Here is a 17,316-nt window from a genome sequence, read left to right as displayed (position 1 = left end):
CCAAATCAATTCTTCATAGAGTGAGAAAGAGCAATTTGAAAATTCATTTGGAATAACAAAAAAACCCAGGATAGCGAAAACTATTCTCAACAATATCATTCTCATTAAAAATGGGTAGAGAAGTCGGGCAGTGGTGGCACATGCCTTTAATTCCAGCACTTGGGAGGCAGAAGCAGGCGGATTTCTGAGTTCGAGGCCAGCCTGGTCTACAAAGTGAGTTCCAAGACAGCCAGAGCTACACAGAAAAACCCAGTCTTGAAAACAAACAAACAAACAAACAAACAAAATTGGTAGAGAGCTAACCAAAAATTTTAAACTGAGGAAACACAAATTGTCGAGAAGCACCTAAAGAAATATTCAACATCCTTAGTCATCACGGGAGTGCAAATCAAAACAACCCTAAAATTCTACCTCACACCAGTCACAGTGGCTAAGATCAAAAACTCAGGTGACAGCTGATGCCGACAAGAATGTGGAGAAAGAGAAACACTCATTGTTGGTAAGATTGTAAGCTGGTACAACCACTCTGGAAATTAGTTTGGCAGTTCCTCAGAAAAGTGGACACNGTATTACCTGAGGACCCAGCCATACCACTCCTGGGCATATACCCAAAAGATGCTCCAACGTATACAAGGACACATACTCCACTATGTTCATAGCAGCCTTATTTATAATAGCCAGGAGCTGGAAAGAAGCCAGATGTCCCTCAACAGAGAAATGGATACAGAAAATGTGGTACATTTATATAATGGAGTACTACTCAGCTATTAAAAACAATAAATTCATTAAATTCTTAGGCGAATGGATGAAACTAGAAAACATTATTCTGAGTGAGGTAACATAATCACAAAAGAACACACATGGTATGCAGTCACTAATAAGTAGATATTAGCCCAAAAATCTTGGAATACCCAAGATACAATTCACAGATCACATGAAGCTCAAGAAGAAGGAAGACCAAAGTGTGGGTGCTTTGGTCCTTCTTAGAAGGGGTAACAAAATACTCATGGGAGCAAATATGGAGACAAAGTGTGGAGCAGAGACTGAAGGAACGGCCATCCAGAGACTGTCCCACCTGGTGATCCATCCCATATACAATCACCAAACCCAGACACTATTGTGGATGTCAACAAGATTTTGCTGACAGGAGCCTGATATAGCTGCCACCTGAGAGGCTCTGCCAGAGCCTGACATATACAGAGATAGGTACTCGCAGCCAACCATTGAACTGATCACAGGGTCCCCATGGAAGAGTTAGAGAAAGGACTGAAAATGCTAAAGGGGTTTGCAACCCCATAGGAAGAACAACAATATCAACCAACTAGAGCTCCCAGGGTCTAAACTACCAACCAAGGAGTACACATGGAGGGACCCATGGCTCCAGCCCTATATGTAGCAGAGAATGGCCTTGTTGGGCATCAGTGGGAGAAGAAGCCCTTGGTCCCATGGAGGATTGATGCCTCAGTGTAAAGGAATGTCAGTGCAGGGAGTATGGAGTGGTTAGGTGGGTAGGAAGGAGTACACCCTCATAGGGAGGACTGGATAGGGAGTTCCTCGGAGAGTCATCAGGAAAGGTGATAACATTTGAAGTGGAAAACAAAATGTCCAATAAAAAATTTTAGGGAAAAAACCCTTCAGTCAGCAATAAGCTGGTGGTAAAATCTAAAAGACAAACTTTCAAGGTATTTTATTACTCTCATAAGATAGATTACCTAGGCAGACATTTTATAAACCTAAATATTAAATTACAAACCTTTGTAGTACTTTATTTTCCAGGCTTTCTGGTTTTCTATATGTTTTTTCCACTCATCAAATTCAGGAATACTATAAAAGGAAAGTTCCTGCTTATTTTTGCTTGCCTTAAATTAATCAGAGAAAAGAAATAAATAAATTAGTTCTTTTGCTAACACTTATGGAAACATCACAAGTCAGGCAGTGGTGGTGCATGCCTTTAATCCCAGCACTTGGGAGGAAGAGGCAGGTGGATTTCTGAGTTCAAGGTTAGCCTGGTCTACAAAGTGAATTCCAGGAGAACCAGGGCTATACAGAGAAATCCTGTCTCAAAAAAATGAAAAAAAAAATTAAAAAATAAAAAATTAAAAGAATGCAAGTTGTACCTTTACAATGGGAGTAATGAACTCTTCAAGAAAACCATGCTTCAAAAGTGATGGCCAATTGTGATGAATAAAATTGATTAGCAAGCCTTTGATGTGAGAACCATCTTGATCCTAAATAAACATAAAGTAAAAAGTCCCATAATTTTATAAAATTTAACTACTTTTAAACAGGTTTTAAAATGTATGAGTGAAGGCAAGGTAAAATCTCATTTAAATGTAGATAAGTATTTAATGAAACAGTATAGATGACTATCGTTTAAACTACAAGTTCAATTAACAACAGACTGAATATACTTGTCCTTACATAATGAACATGTTATCACTATACATGTTGTTTAGTGATGTTTAAAGGTGGAAAACTTCACACATAGTTATAAGCCTACTTCCCTGGGCAATGGAAGAAGAAGGCCATTGGGTGCAGTTATTTACTTGTCTTCTCATGACATGAAAGCTGAAAAATGTAAAAGTATATTGCAGCTTTTTTCTGGTGAATTTTTCACAAATGCTTTTTCATTTTAAGAGATATTGTTGGTTACATATAAAGTTCTCCATTTTCAATATTCTAGTTCTTTCTTGATTACTGCTATGTTAAAGTCCTCCTTGGTTTTGTTCATCTCAACTTAGGTCAACATGTGGCAATAGTAACTAGCAAACTACTAGGTCACTGTTCTTCTCTTACAGATGCCAACACTTCATTCCTATTCCCACTTAGGCTTAGTTACTGTGGTGTAATACTGTGTCCTGTTCTTTTCCTACTTGCTGCATTTCAAGACATTTAAAAATAACCAGTAAGATTAACAACTGCCAAAAAATTAAATAATATAAAGCGGGCTTCATGTGCAGGTTTCCATACAATAATGTATCCTCTGGAAGCACACAATCACTTTCCTCTATACTACTTCCTGAGACGATTACCAAAACAACAGTCTAAGGGTTAGATATGTAGCTCAGTGGTAAAACATCTGTCCTAAGTCCAGCATGCATACATACATATATACATGAATAAGACAATCTGAAGATATGAACTGTAAATATGTAAAAACTTTCAGACCAACCTGATCAGTCATAATCATAATCTTTCCATAACGTAAAGTTTTCAGAGATTCTGCATCATCATAACTTTTCTTGTATTGCAAACCAACTATTTTAATAATATTGTTGATTTCTGCATTTTCCATAATCTATACAAAAAGAAAAACATTGAAATTATTTTTAAATTGCTAAAGTATATGAAAGTATATATGAGTCTGAATCTACATTTGAAAAAATTCAATTTGAGCAATATGTTAGAAATGTCATGGATACCTATGTGAATAAATACAAACCTGTTTATGAGATGCTTCTCGTACATTGAGGATTTTACCCCTGAGTGGGAAGACTCCATATCTGTCCCTACCAATCACACCTAATCCAGATACAGCTAGAGATTTGGCGGAGTCCCCTTCTGTTAATATTAATGTACACTCCAGGGAATGTTTGCCACCTGAAAAATATTTTAAATTAAATACATTTTGAGTACCTTATTTCATTAAGGAAAATGTAGCCAGAAAAATTATCACAACAATAATAATGGAAGACTATCAGTCACTTTATATTACACTTAATGAAGTTTAAATGGTAAGCTGTAATTTATAATTGTAACTGTAAACTGTAAATTTTAAATACATTGTACTAGATTTTCAACCTCTTAAGATAGTAATAAATAGTACATGAAGCAATTTCTCCCTTCTGTATTTCCTTCCTTTTTTCTCTATGGTACATATGTACCCATTCAGAGGTCCCAGCAGGACATTAGCTGTTGTCCTGTATTGCTCATTATCTGATAAATAACCTTGAGACAGAATTTTTCACTGAACTAGAAGCACCCTGCTTCAGCCAGGCTGACTGGCCAGCAAGCTATCAGAATCCACTGGCATCTCTACACAACCCCTGTCTCACAGTGCCAGAGTTGAAGGCACAGACAACCATGCCCAGCTTTGTACATGGGTGCTGGGGATTCAAACTTAGGTCTTCAATGCTTATACTGCTAGCACTCTTACCCATAGAAGCATCCTCCTAACCCTACATGATTCAATTTCAATTATACTCTTAACAGAAAATCATAGCATAAATGAAATTTTCCATAACTAAATAAAGGGTAAACTTAAAGTCTTAAACTTGATTTGATTCTTACCAGCATCATTGGCATCATCCAGTTTGGGAATGCCTTTGATTTTACTGTACTTTACTGATGAACACTTCTTATTCAGTTGAGTCTGAGCCTTAAATTTCACCCAGTTCAATATGCTTTCTACAATGCCACAATTAGAGGCCTTAAAAAAAGAAATCAAAGGTCAGCAGTATATAAAATAGCTCATAAGTTTATCTAAAATGTATACAATTGTCTATGAAAGCTAGAATTCAGGCAGTTTAAAGACAAAATTATAATGATTATAAGACATTCTAGTAAAATTTTACTGAATGACAATAAAACTACAGTTATAGCTAGTTAGTCAAACTAACTCAGACAACTATACATACAATGTACTAACACAAATACGAGAAAAATCCTGTAAACTTCATGAATATGAAGGCTATTGTAAGACTCTTACTGCAAGTTAACAATAGTAAAAGCTTAATGACCCATTAATTTATTAATTGGAAAATCCAGACATTGACATCTTCAATACCCTTCAATTTAAAATATGAAGCCTAAAATCCTATGAGAAAAAAATACTCAATATGAAGATTACATTAGGATAACTCAGAAATTCATACAAAAACCTCATTTTACTAACAGAGACTTTACCTAACACATTTTTTATGATTCAGGATGAATTGGTGTGTGAAAGATGACAAACTGTTTCCCTAATAGAGCTAACTATCTTCAATTCCAATTCTTAAACCTTTTTAAAATCATCCTTAGTGATGTGTCTTTCTTAGGCACAATAGTTTTCTAGCCAATTTAATGGGAAAAAAAGTAACCTGTGCCAAATCTAGACTTAATTCACCTAAGTAAAACAATACAGTATCTATAACTAAATCACTCTGTAAGAGCAACTGTTACAATGACAGAAAGCTATAATATAATGTGAGCTCAGAATTCATTATAAATATTCTACAGTTTGAAAAGCAACTACCTAAAAAGCACATTTGCTTTTGCTTCTTATACTCCGTACCTTTGAAAACCTAATATTGGGATTTAAAAAATACATTCTCCATGACAACTGTACTCTATTCCCCCACCACACTATAAACTTTCAAAGGACAGACACACAGACACACAGATGGACAGATGGACATGATGAAGATAACTTTGGCTAACTGACTACATGATTTCATCCCCACTGCCAAACAACTTTAAAAGGTGCCTTGTAGATATTTACTAAATGTTTAAATGGTGATACTACTAACAAGGAAGCCAAATGAAATCCTGAGTGGTGTACAACAGATTATAGGAGCCAATATATAGCCCATTGCTATAAAATTCAATTATAAAAATCAAGGTTTATTATTTACTTGTACCCTCATTTTAGAAAAATTTTAAATAATGTGTAAATCAAATTCAAATGCAATTTGCAATAATGTAGAAAATGCTATATTTTATATAGGATACTCTATACATACACATCTATGTGTGGGTGTGTATATATGTACACACATGTATATATATATATATATGTGTGTGGGGGGGATATGTTTATACATACATGTATATATGTGCATATATAGCAATATATGTATATGTGTATATATGTATATATTTATATGTATGTACACACATATATACATATGTATATATGTATGTATATATGTGTGTGTGTGAGTGTGTGTGTATATACACATGTAGAATAATTTGAACAAAAGAGGAGAAAGATGAAAAGAGAAGGCTGTAAGGCTCTGCATGTCTGTCAATGGAAAACTGAACCTTTGCAATGGCCAACTCAAAGCTAACACACTTAGTTATGTAACTCCCTACTATGGTGCTGGACAAAACAGTTAATAGTTTAGTGATGGGCTGGAGAGATGGCTCAGCAGTTAAGAGCAATGACTGCTCTTCCAGAGGTTCTGAGTTCAATTCCCAGCAACCACATGGTAGCTCACAACCATCTGTAATGGGATCCAATACCCTCTTCTGGTGTGTCTGAAGACAGAGACAGCATACTCACGTATATACAATAAATCTTTTTTTAAAAAAATCGTTTAGTGAAACAATGTGTTCTACACTTATAAAATTAGCAGAATGAAACGTATTAGCTAAAAGTACAAACATGCCTATGGTCACAGTTACTATGATAAAAGAGAGAATTTAGGTACAAATAAAATAAAATTTAAAAAAGAAAAACCATTTACTCTGTTCTCAATAACCCAAAAAATAATACAAGTTTAACTTACTGCTTTAAAAAATTTTTCTGACAGTTGGCATTTGGACCCAAAACTTTTGGGCTGCAGAGTCATGTTTTCCTTAGTTTGAGAATCAAAGGTCGGATTTTCAATAAGACAATTAATAAAAACCCATATATGGTTTTTAACCTGTGAAAATTACAATAAAAATGGTCAACATTAAAACAGGCATGATGTGATAATATAGTGGAAAACATAAAAGCATAACTTACTTGAAACGGTTTCACTGATACACCAGCTTTGTTCTTTTTCTTAACTACTTCAATCAGTTTACCAACAACTTGATCTACTACATAATCCACATGACGTCCACCCTGCAGAGGAGAGAGTACAGAACACAAAATATCAAACAATTTAGTAGTGCAATATTATTTTCTAGGGGAATATGAAACTGAAAATGATAGCGAGGGGCTAGAAGGACAAGTTGGGGATAACAGTGCCAAGTGATCTTCTCTCAATCTCCTTATCCCTCATCTAATACCACATCTATGGCATTTCCTAATACTCAAGACCAGTTCTCGGGTTATCTGAGCACTAAGGAAATGGGCAACAATGTAAGTGACATCACTCAGAGTTGGCATAGGTACCACATTGATTAATGCTCAGTCCCTCAGACTGTCTTCAACTTTCAAATTTCCCTCAGCTACCTATCCACGTCCCACTCAGATTTAACAATTTGATAAGATGGTTCACAAAAGTCAAGAACATATTTATATTTCACTTCCCTTTAACAGTTCATTAATAATAAAAAGATAGCTTTCTCAAGAGCATCTCACTAGATATATAAGCCATTTTCAGGGCAGGTCCCATGCCCAGCGATGATGGCCAACACAAAACAAAATAATGGCATTTTGGGAAGTTCTTATTTTTTATTTTTACCTTAAAAGGTATTTTCCATATATATTTTGGTTTACAATTTTGTGTTTTTATGGAATCTCTGTGCTTGAATGTGTGTCTCTGCATCTCTCTATGTTTCATGTGCTTTTTCTTCAGCTACTTTTTATGTTTGCTTCATTCTATTCCAGTTTGTACATTTCTATCATATTTTATTTCATCTTAATTTTTAGAGGAAGAAAGGGATGTAGATTAGGGTGGAGGGGGAAGTGAGAGGATCTGGGAGGAGGTGGGGAGGAGAAACTGTAATTAGACTAGAAGGAAAAAAATCCATTTCAATTTAAAAAGAAAAATAACAATAACAACAAAGAAAGAACTCATAAAAAGCCAAATGGCTGACATGTATAAGATAAGATACAGGGAAAAAGAAGTTCTTAACCTTCTCCAGCAATACTACCCTCTGTCCCAATACTACCACGTTATTTAACCTATGATATCTCCGAACATCACTGCTTAGGGTATTTTTGGTTGTATGCAAGTTTGTGCTACAACCCCCCCCCCCCACACACACACACAGTTTTTAAAAAAAGAAACACAAGCCATGTGACTAAGCTCCAACCAGTGAGATTTTTAGCAATTACTGGCTGGGTGGTTCTTCTAGGAAAACTATTATATTCCTGACCAAAAGATGGCAATTTGGCTTGCTACCATTTTCCTCTCCCTAGAACTTGGAACTGAGTTATAGAAATGCAATAGTGTTTGAGGACAGGAAACAAAGCCACATGCCATAGGTGATAGAAAAGAAAGTTGGGAAAAACAGAGGCTCCTGGTGGCACTATGGTACTACACATAGTAGCAGTCTAAAACTGTCAATCTTTTAGAAGAAATTATCTCTAGTTGCTGAGAGAAATGAGAGAGAAAGAAGTAAAACCTTTAAATCAAAAGATTAAATATTAAAAAAAGAAAGCTTTAAGTCCCTGTCCAACAGAATACAATTATCACTAGGATAAATTTCTGTTGTCCAAGAAAAAGGTTGGGGATACCATATTATTGAGGTAAACAGAAGGAAAAGAAAAAATGTTAAAACATTACAAAACAAAACTTAAAAAAGAAACACAAATCATTGTTTTAAACTAGTCAATAGTATTTGCTTGCATTACTCACTACTTTATTATCATCAGTGAATAATCCTTTCAACTTTTTCATTCACTCATTCATTCATCCATTCATTCCTTCACTTTGCAGAGTCTAGATTAAAAGTCAGCTTCAGGCATGCTCGGTGAGCACTCTACCACTAGACTACACTCATAGTCAATAAATGATTTTGGATAAGACTTCTGTGTGGCTTTGAAGACCAAAACCTACAGAAGAAGGTTAAAGCTCCTTAAAATAGCAAATAACTTGTTCCACAGCCTGACTCCTCAAGGAGCTCATTTCCTAGTGTTCTCTACCATACTCAAAACTCAGATACAAAATAATGAATCTTAGCAAGCTAAATGTCATAAAACATCCTCGATAAGAAGCACTAAGAACATTAACTTCTCAATGTGTATGTAAATACTTTGAATACAGCTACTTGATAAAATAACTTCCATTTCCATGAGTCAATTTTAATATAACAAAGCCACTTATTTTTGTTGATTTTGTTTTTATTTCATTGTTTAAGGTACTATTTTACCAATGACTTGTAATAAGAAGAATCTGGGCACTTACTTTTGTAGTTGCAATACTATTCACAAAACTGATCTGCTGGAAACCTTTTTCACTCAAGGTTAGACAAACATCCCATCTTTCATTTGCAAGTTCATGAATAACTTTGAGAGCCACCCCAGTTTCATCCAATTTGTCTTTCACATAAAGGTCTACATAGCTTCGAAATCCATTTACCTATTAATTTAAAAAACAATGAACAATTACGCATAGGACAACAGCATAAAAACATGTCGTAAGTTACTTCTCTTACTTCCATTCTCATTTACAGCAGTTTTCACCCAAGATGGAAGACATCAGGCATTCTTTTTTTTTTTTTTTTAATAGAAAACTATTTATTTCATAACCATGTTTGATTTCTAGTGCTTAATATTTTCTCCTATTTTTATTAGATATTTTCTTTATTTACATTTTAAATGTTATCCCCTTTCCTAGTTTCCCCTTCAAAAATCCCCTATCCTAACCCTGTCCCCCTGCTCCCCAACCCACCCGCTCGAGCTCCCTAGCCCAGTCATTCCCATATACTGGGGTATAGAACCTTCACAGGACCAAGGGCCTCTCCTTGCATTGATAACTGACTAAGTCATCCTCAGCTACATATGCAGTTAGAGCCATGAGTCTCTCCGTGTTTTTCTTTGATTGGTGGTTTAGTCCCAGGGAGCTCTAGGGTTACTGGTTAGTNCATATTGTTGTTCCTCCTGGGGGGCTGCAAACCCCTTCAGCTCTTTGGGTACTTTCTCTAGCTCCTTCCTTGGAGACCCTGTGCTCTGTCTAATGGATGACTGTGAGCATCCACTTCTGTATTAGTCAGGCACTGGCAGAGCCTCTCAGGAGACAGGCTCCTCTCAGGAGACAGGCTCCTCTCAGGAGACAGGCTCTTGTTGGCATCTTCAATAGTGTCTGGGTTTGGTGATTGCTTATTGATGGATCCCCAGGTCAGGCAGTTTCTGGATGGTCATTCCTTTTGTCTCTGCTTTGAATTTTGTTTCTGTAACTACTTCCATGGGTATTTTGTTTCCCTTTCAAAGAAGGAGCAAAGTGTCTAAACTTTGGTCTTCCTTCTTGAGTTTCATGTGTTTTGCAAATTGTATCTTGGGTATTCTGAGCTTCTGGGCTAATATCCACTTATCAGTGAGTGCATACCATGTGTGTTCTTTTGTGATTAGGTTACCTCACTTAGGATGATATCCTCCAGATCTATCCATTTCCTAGGAATTTCATGAATTCATTGTTTTTAGTAGCTAAGTAGTACTCCATTGTATAAATGTACCACATTTTCTGTATCCATTCCTCTGTTGAGGGACATCTGGGTTCTTTCCAGCTTCTGGCCAGTATAAATAGGGCAGCTATGAACATAGTGGAGTATGTGTCCTAATTACAAATTGGAGCAACTTCTGGGTATGTGCCCAGGAGTGGTATTCGTATGAGGCTATGCCAGTGCCTGGCAAATACATAAGTGGATGCTCACAGTCATCTATTGGATGGAACACAGGGCCCTCAATGGAGGAGCTAGAGAAAGTACCCAAGGAGCTGAAGGGGTCTGCAATCCTATAGGTGGAACAAGCATTCCCTTCTTGACACCTGTTCTTAGAGCATTCATTTGTGCCATGTGCTTGATAAAGATGAGAAAGCATGTCTATTTAGGTACATTATTTAGTTTTTCAGAAAACTGGGTTTTTTTTGTAAATGACAAATGTTAACTTTCTAATACGAGTTCAGACATGAGAAAAACTAAAGCAAAAGACATCTGTATTCTATGGAAAACAGCTATCCAAATAAATTAACAAATTTTCACAACGTCCCAAAACAACTTAGACTAAAATAACTGCCATTCTGAAGTCTGTAGAGAGATGCATGCTAAAGAAAATCACAGAATCTCAGTATTTGCTTAACCAGAGCCTAAGTTTAATAAGATGGTAAACACCTTAAACTAGATGCAGTAACTAGTCAGTACTGGAAGAATACAAGCATACAAGCTTCTGGCCACGGTTGGGAAAAGTTGCCATCCCAGCAAGTTGTCTGTCTAGGGACCACATCAAGCTTTCACATGGATCAAGAGAAAGATACATTTGCCATGTGCTGGTTAGGAGAAGACAGCAGCAGGCAGTGAACAATCCACCAGCCTCCATTCTCTTATAAAAAGAAAATAAGGAACCTGTCTTATTCTGTAGTTGAGGGGAGTTCAAGAAGCAGACTAAGTAGAACACTGGTGGAAAGCTACCACCACTAAGAAAAAGTCTCTACTCATGGAAAGACATACGTGCACTCTGAAACCAATCTGTACGGAATAGGCTCAATGTGCAATTCAAGACTGAGATTGAATCAGATACTAAAGAATCTCTTGCCTGCTACCCCCAGACTAATAAGCCTCTAATAGTAACAGGAAATTTCAGCCAATAGAGCACAAGACACAAACCATCTCTGCCAGGGAACTGGAAGACACAAAGAATGAAAACTAGCAAGAAACAAACTTTAAACACTTGGAGAGATTAACATAAGGCCAATAACAAAGCCCATTTACCCCAGTGTCTGCCACTATACAGAACACAAAGTCTTCCATAAATACTTTCAGGAATACCAAAATAAATTTTAAAAATTGAAAACAAAATTAAGATCAGAAACAGCTCAGATGGCGCTGGATAGATTGCTCATTGGTTTGGAGTACTTCGGCTCTCCCAGAGGACAGAGAGCCCAGGTTCAGTTCCCAGACTATAGAAAAGCTCACAACCATCAGTAACATACATGGTATACAAATATATACATAGGCATAAGACTATATTTTATGTGTATTATATTAACACATATGAAAATAAATCCAAATTTAAAACAAAACATCTCAGATGTTGAAACCGGCACTTAGAATCACTATTGTTAGTACAGTACAGTCTCTAGGGGAAAAGACATGCCACTTCAGTAAAGAGATGGAATTCAAATAATAAAGAACAAAATGAAAGTGCTAAAAACTAAAAGCACAGAAGACATAAATGCCACTGTCAGGGTCATCAGAAGAAAGAACTGATAAAGCTGAAGGCAAGGAACAGAAACCAAACAAACTGAAACAGAACAAAATAGCCTAAGCCTAGAAGAGTGTAGTAAAGTCACCAGAAGGAGGAGAAAGAATGGGTCAGAAAGTTGACACAATCATGCCTAAAAGCTTTCAAAATTCGTGACAAAAGTGAAATAGTACAAGGGAGCAGGAGAGATGACTTAGTGGTTAAGAGCACTGTCTGCTCTTCTAGACATCCCGAGTTCAGTCCGCAGCAACCACTTCTGATGTCCTCTTTTGGCATGCAGGTGTATATTCAGATAGAGCACTCATACATAAAATAAATTAAATCTTTTTTAAAAGATGAAACAACAGAGTCCAGATGCTCAAAGACATCTCACAGGATAAATGAAATCACAAACAAAACCACCACACACACACAAGTACATATTAGATGTATAACATCCTCATGACAAAGGAAAAAGAAATATGTTAACCTTACCAAGAGAACACAGAGAAAGAAATCACAGCAGACTCCTAATCATATTCCATGCCAAGAAAGAATTGAGTAGCATCTTTACATGCTTAATAAAAATCACTGTCAACCCACAATTCTACTGAATATACCCTTTGAAAGAGAAGAAAAAAATCAGGACTTTTCTCATACAATAACAAGGAATAAATTGCTTGGTGCTGCACAAGACAAGTTAAAGAAAATCCTCAAGCAGAAATGTAATATTAAATCAAAAGTTAAAACTGAGACAAATGGCACATGTGTGTAATTAATTGCAAGTTCTCGGGAGGCTGAGGCAGGAGGACTGCTTGAGCCTAGGAGTCACAGGTCAACCAGGACAACACGGCTATATCACCAAAACAAGACAGCAACAAACAAACAACAAAATCATACCTGCAAGCACACAGACTGTATACATCTCAGAAACTGAAAACTGTACTAAAGTTTCTTCTGCCTCCTTTTCTTTTCCATATGATGACTACAACCTACATAAATAGGGGGAAAATGTCTTGGGCTTGGGAGACAATTCAGTGAGTTTTAAAACACTTGGAGTAAACGCAGGAGGCCCTGAGTCAAATTTCCCAGAACCAGTATAAAGCCAGGGGTAGCAGCACACATGTGCAATCCCAATGCTTCTATAGCAAAACTGGGACAGAGGCAGGAGGACCCCCAGAAACCGACGGCCAGCATGCCTGGCACATGTCGCACAGTGCAGCAGCGAGGACAGCAAAGCAACCTGTCTCAAACAAGCTGGAAGGGGGAGCCAACAGCTGAAATATCCTCTAGCCTTTAACCTTCAAATTCTTCATATGGCACATGTATGTACACACACACACACACACACACACACAATGTCTAGTAACAATGACACAGGAGTGAAATCGAGGGCCTGGGGTTACAGGCTTATGATTTCCCTTAGCTATATGTGAAATATTAAATGAAATGTTACCACAAACCCTACAGAAATTACTAAAAAGATTTTCAAAGTATAATTTGAAATAGTCTCTTTTTTTAAATGATCAAAGGACAGAAGAGAAGAACATATGCAAGAAACATTAATTAGCTAGCAAGATAATAGAATAAATCAATAATCACATTAAAATAGTAATCATTTAAACACACCAGTTAAAAAAGATCAGACAAGATTTTAAAAGCAAGATGAAATTATCTTCAGTCTACAAAATAATAACACTATTACCAAGACACTTACAGGCAACTTCTTCCCATTAAACATGACCTTGACTCCTTTACATGAACCAGCTAAATCATATGCTCTTCTGGTCATGAGGGCCACAATGTCCTTGTCAAGTTTTTCCATCTTAAATTTGGATAGATCTGGCTGGAATGTTATGCATGTATAATCTTCACCATCAAAATGTTTAATTTTGGCTTCAGAAGTCTTCATCATGTTATTCATCCATGTCTTTAAAAGAAAATATACACAAGTATTTCTTTAATGTTTCTAAATTTCATAATACAAAGAATCAGTTCACAAAAAAAAATTCATTTACCACAATATTTTTACACTGGAGCATCTTTCACATTTAACATGCCCATGGATTTTCATAAAAATAAACAGACATATTTATCTGATAAAATTATTTGAGCATATGTAAAATTCAGAAGGCCTGCCAACATTTCTTACATATGAACCTGATGACTCCGGGAGGAATTTTTCCAGCATGCTTAAGTGGTTGCATCTGCTAAATAAAGTACCCTGCCTTAAAAGAATGATAAAGAGGCTATGTAAAATTTCCTAAACATTCTAGCTTCTCTTTGGCAACTTGATTAATATTTTAATCAAACAAAAAATTTATACTTAAACTTCTATTATCTAAGCAAAACAATAAAACATTTTAAAAGAAATTTTAAAAATGGACATGTCTTTTCATACCTGCTTAAAACTATGTTTGTACTCTTTGCAAGCCGTTTCTACTGTAAACTTTGTACTAAAAATATTACAAAGCTTTGCACCATAACCATTACGGCCTCCTGTAAAACAAGTTAAACATGAGCATTTTAGTTTAGAGCTACTATAATGGAACTTTATTAACTTACTATCCTAGAGCAAGTCTGGCACAAAACAGTTCTATTTGTTGTATTATTTTCTCAAGTACAGGCTGAATAGTCCTATGTTTAACATTTTTATATTAAAAAATATTAGAATTTAGTAATATAATATAGATACTACATAATATACAATATAGAATCATTAAAGCATTTGTGATTTCTTTCATGATTTAAGAAAAATAAGCCTAGTATCTTATAACACAGTCAGTCCATGTGAGTATGAAATCTAAATTTTCTAACAAAGTCACCTCATTTACATCAACTTCTCAGAGCTCTGGACTTAAAAGACATTATCAATCTATTGGAGCAAAATATTTTCCCAAAGTTCCTTATATACAAAGTCCTTTTATCTCTCTTGACCCATTTAAGGAAAAAAGTTAAAGTATTTTATTATCAAAAGTTCTGTAGCAGGAGCTACAGAGATGGCTCAGTTGTTAAGAGCATTCAGGCTCCATTCCCAGCACCCATACAGAAGCCCACAATCATCTGACATTCCAGTTCCCATACAACTGACAAGCTCTTCTGGCCTCTGCAGGAACCAGGCACACACATGGTACATAAACATACATGTAGGCAAAATACCCATACATAGAGAATAAAATAGTAAGAATTTGAAGACTGAGTGTATATAACAATCAGGTACCATAGGATTATTATCTAAATCAAAACCCAAACTGTCAGTTAGATTAGAATTCCAGCAATTTTTTTTTAATTCCAGCAATTTTATTCTACTATTAAGACAACATAATCAAAACAGATAATTTTTTTAAAATATTAACTTTAGAGGATTTTCACACAATAAAACTTTACATGAGATGTTTTAAGAAATGGTAATTTAGAAATTATATGTTAAGAAAAGTGATACTTATCAAAGTTCCATTCAGACCTTACCTGTAACTTTTTTCTCATCATCATCATAATTACTCGATGTTAAAAGCTGTCCAAAAATTAAAGCAGGAACATAAACTTTCTCTACTTTATGTTCTACTACTGGAATGCCTTTCCCATTATTCCAAATGCTTATAATATTAGATTCACTGCAAATACATAAGCAAAATTTAAAACTTAATAATTAAGTATATTAATTTACAAAAAAGTATTGAACTATAAAATAAATTTGAATGGTTACAGCAAGATGTAAGTCAGTGTCAACTGGAAAACAATGGCATAGCTTGATGAAAACACGTATTTCAGTATTAGAGACATAACTCATGTTAGGATCAGTAAGATCTGCAACATTTCTTAGAATAAACCTTTCTCCATCTCCAAGGTAAGAGTAAGAAGGAGGCACAGTTTTAAAAGAAGCCATCAGGCATAGTTCTCTCTGCTGCATTTTGGCAGACCAAACATAGCCAGTGACTACTACCATTTTAATTTCCCAGCTATCTGCTAGAGCTATACAATTGATGCAAAAAAGGCACAAGCAGCCTAAAATGTATCCCATTCTCAACTTATATTTTGTATGTTGCAAATCACTGTCATAAATTAACTTTAAAGGTTTTTAAATACATAACTATTTCCTATTCTAAGTCTTTGAAATTTTCTATCATAAAACCATAAGTTTCTACCATGAATGATACTGGACAGAAGCCACTAATTAGCAACAAAACCTTGATTATAGGCAGTAGGTTAGATAAAAAAAAATTTCACCTACTATCTTGCTTTTAGAAGTGAGATAAACATTCACTGGTAGATGAGTAAGATTTTCAGAGACACAAATTCAAACTGAATACTAAAAATCACCTTAAAAAGCTAACTAGCCAAACATGTGGTAGGCATTCTAAAATACCCAGCAATATTCAATATATTAACTAGGTCATATAAAATGGAAAGAGCCAAATTCTATACATGAAAAATAAATCGATTTCAGAGTAAGCCCAGAATAGATAGCACTAAGGTCCTGAACACTTTACATCCTGAAAAAAAAAGAAAAATAAAAAAAGATGGATAAGTTCTCTTAACAACTAAAACCAACAGTATCAAAGAAAAATGGTCAAGCAAGTACTCTCTGAGGAGATGGGCACAAAGGACAGAAGAGAAAGGAAAAACCAAGTCCAACATAGCAGGAAGACAACAAAGCAGTAGAGCCATATATGATACACATTGATCATAAATTGGGAATTGCCTAAATAAAACAACTTAGCATAAAAGAAATTAAACTTGAAATATACTTACGGATCAATAGAAACTTTAATACAGGTCATGTTCTTGTCCCTCTGCTTGTTGTCAGCAGCATTAACTACAAGATGAAAACATCACAATGAATGATAAAGCATATAGAGTCCACTTTCCTCCCAGGTCCCTCTAGTCTTACTGAAACTTGATATGCCAAGAGTGGTTGAAATCCATGGCAGGCCTCCCCTTTGCTGAGAAGCAAAGGAGGAGGGCAGGTGGAGGGAGGGTAGTGAGAAGGAGGGACTAGGAGGAGAAGAGGGAGAGAAAGCTGTGATTGGAATGGAAAATAAATGAATAACCCATTAATAAAAACTAATTTTTGAAAGAACAGAAAGCATACAGGGCCATATCAACTTATGGACACAATTCTATGGACATCCCAACTTAGTAGTAATATCTACAGTGGTAACAGTCGACCACTGTTAACTTCAACTATAAAAATATTGTTTCCTAAATTAAACTAAGTTTTACTCAGTAATTCCAAATTACTATTATATTACAGCAAACACAAAAAAGATATGTGTGTG

The 17,316-nt window shown here is 35.5% G+C and overlaps 1 protein-coding gene across 1 annotated transcript in view; it reads right to left on the bottom strand.

Annotated features, from left to right (window-relative positions):
- Top2b (DNA topoisomerase II beta) overlaps positions 1–17,316 on the bottom strand; it is a 70,001-nt gene that overhangs the window by 33,654 nt on the left and 19,031 nt on the right. The window contains exons 4-15 of the mRNA XM_021202964.2: positions 16,790–16,853; positions 15,506–15,651; positions 14,439–14,536; positions 13,755–13,967; positions 9,048–9,221; positions 6,713–6,814; positions 6,492–6,629; positions 4,291–4,429; positions 3,443–3,600; positions 3,173–3,298; positions 2,118–2,228; positions 1,754–1,859 (exon numbers count right to left, since the gene is read on the bottom strand). Coding sequence (XP_021058623.1) covers positions 1,754–1,859; positions 2,118–2,228; positions 3,173–3,298; positions 3,443–3,600; positions 4,291–4,429; positions 6,492–6,629; positions 6,713–6,814; positions 9,048–9,221; positions 13,755–13,967; positions 14,439–14,536; positions 15,506–15,651; positions 16,790–16,853 — 1,575 coding nt within the window. The remainder of the gene's footprint in view (positions 1–1,753; positions 1,860–2,117; positions 2,229–3,172; positions 3,299–3,442; positions 3,601–4,290; positions 4,430–6,491; positions 6,630–6,712; positions 6,815–9,047; positions 9,222–13,754; positions 13,968–14,438; positions 14,537–15,505; positions 15,652–16,789; positions 16,854–17,316) is intronic.

This window comes from Mus pahari, chromosome 8 (genome assembly GCF_900095145.1).
Source record: "Mus pahari chromosome 8, PAHARI_EIJ_v1.1, whole genome shotgun sequence".
Classification (NCBI taxonomy): Eukaryota; Metazoa; Chordata; class Mammalia; order Rodentia; family Muridae; genus Mus; species Mus pahari.
This window is presented reverse-complemented; position numbering and strand designations above follow the sequence as displayed.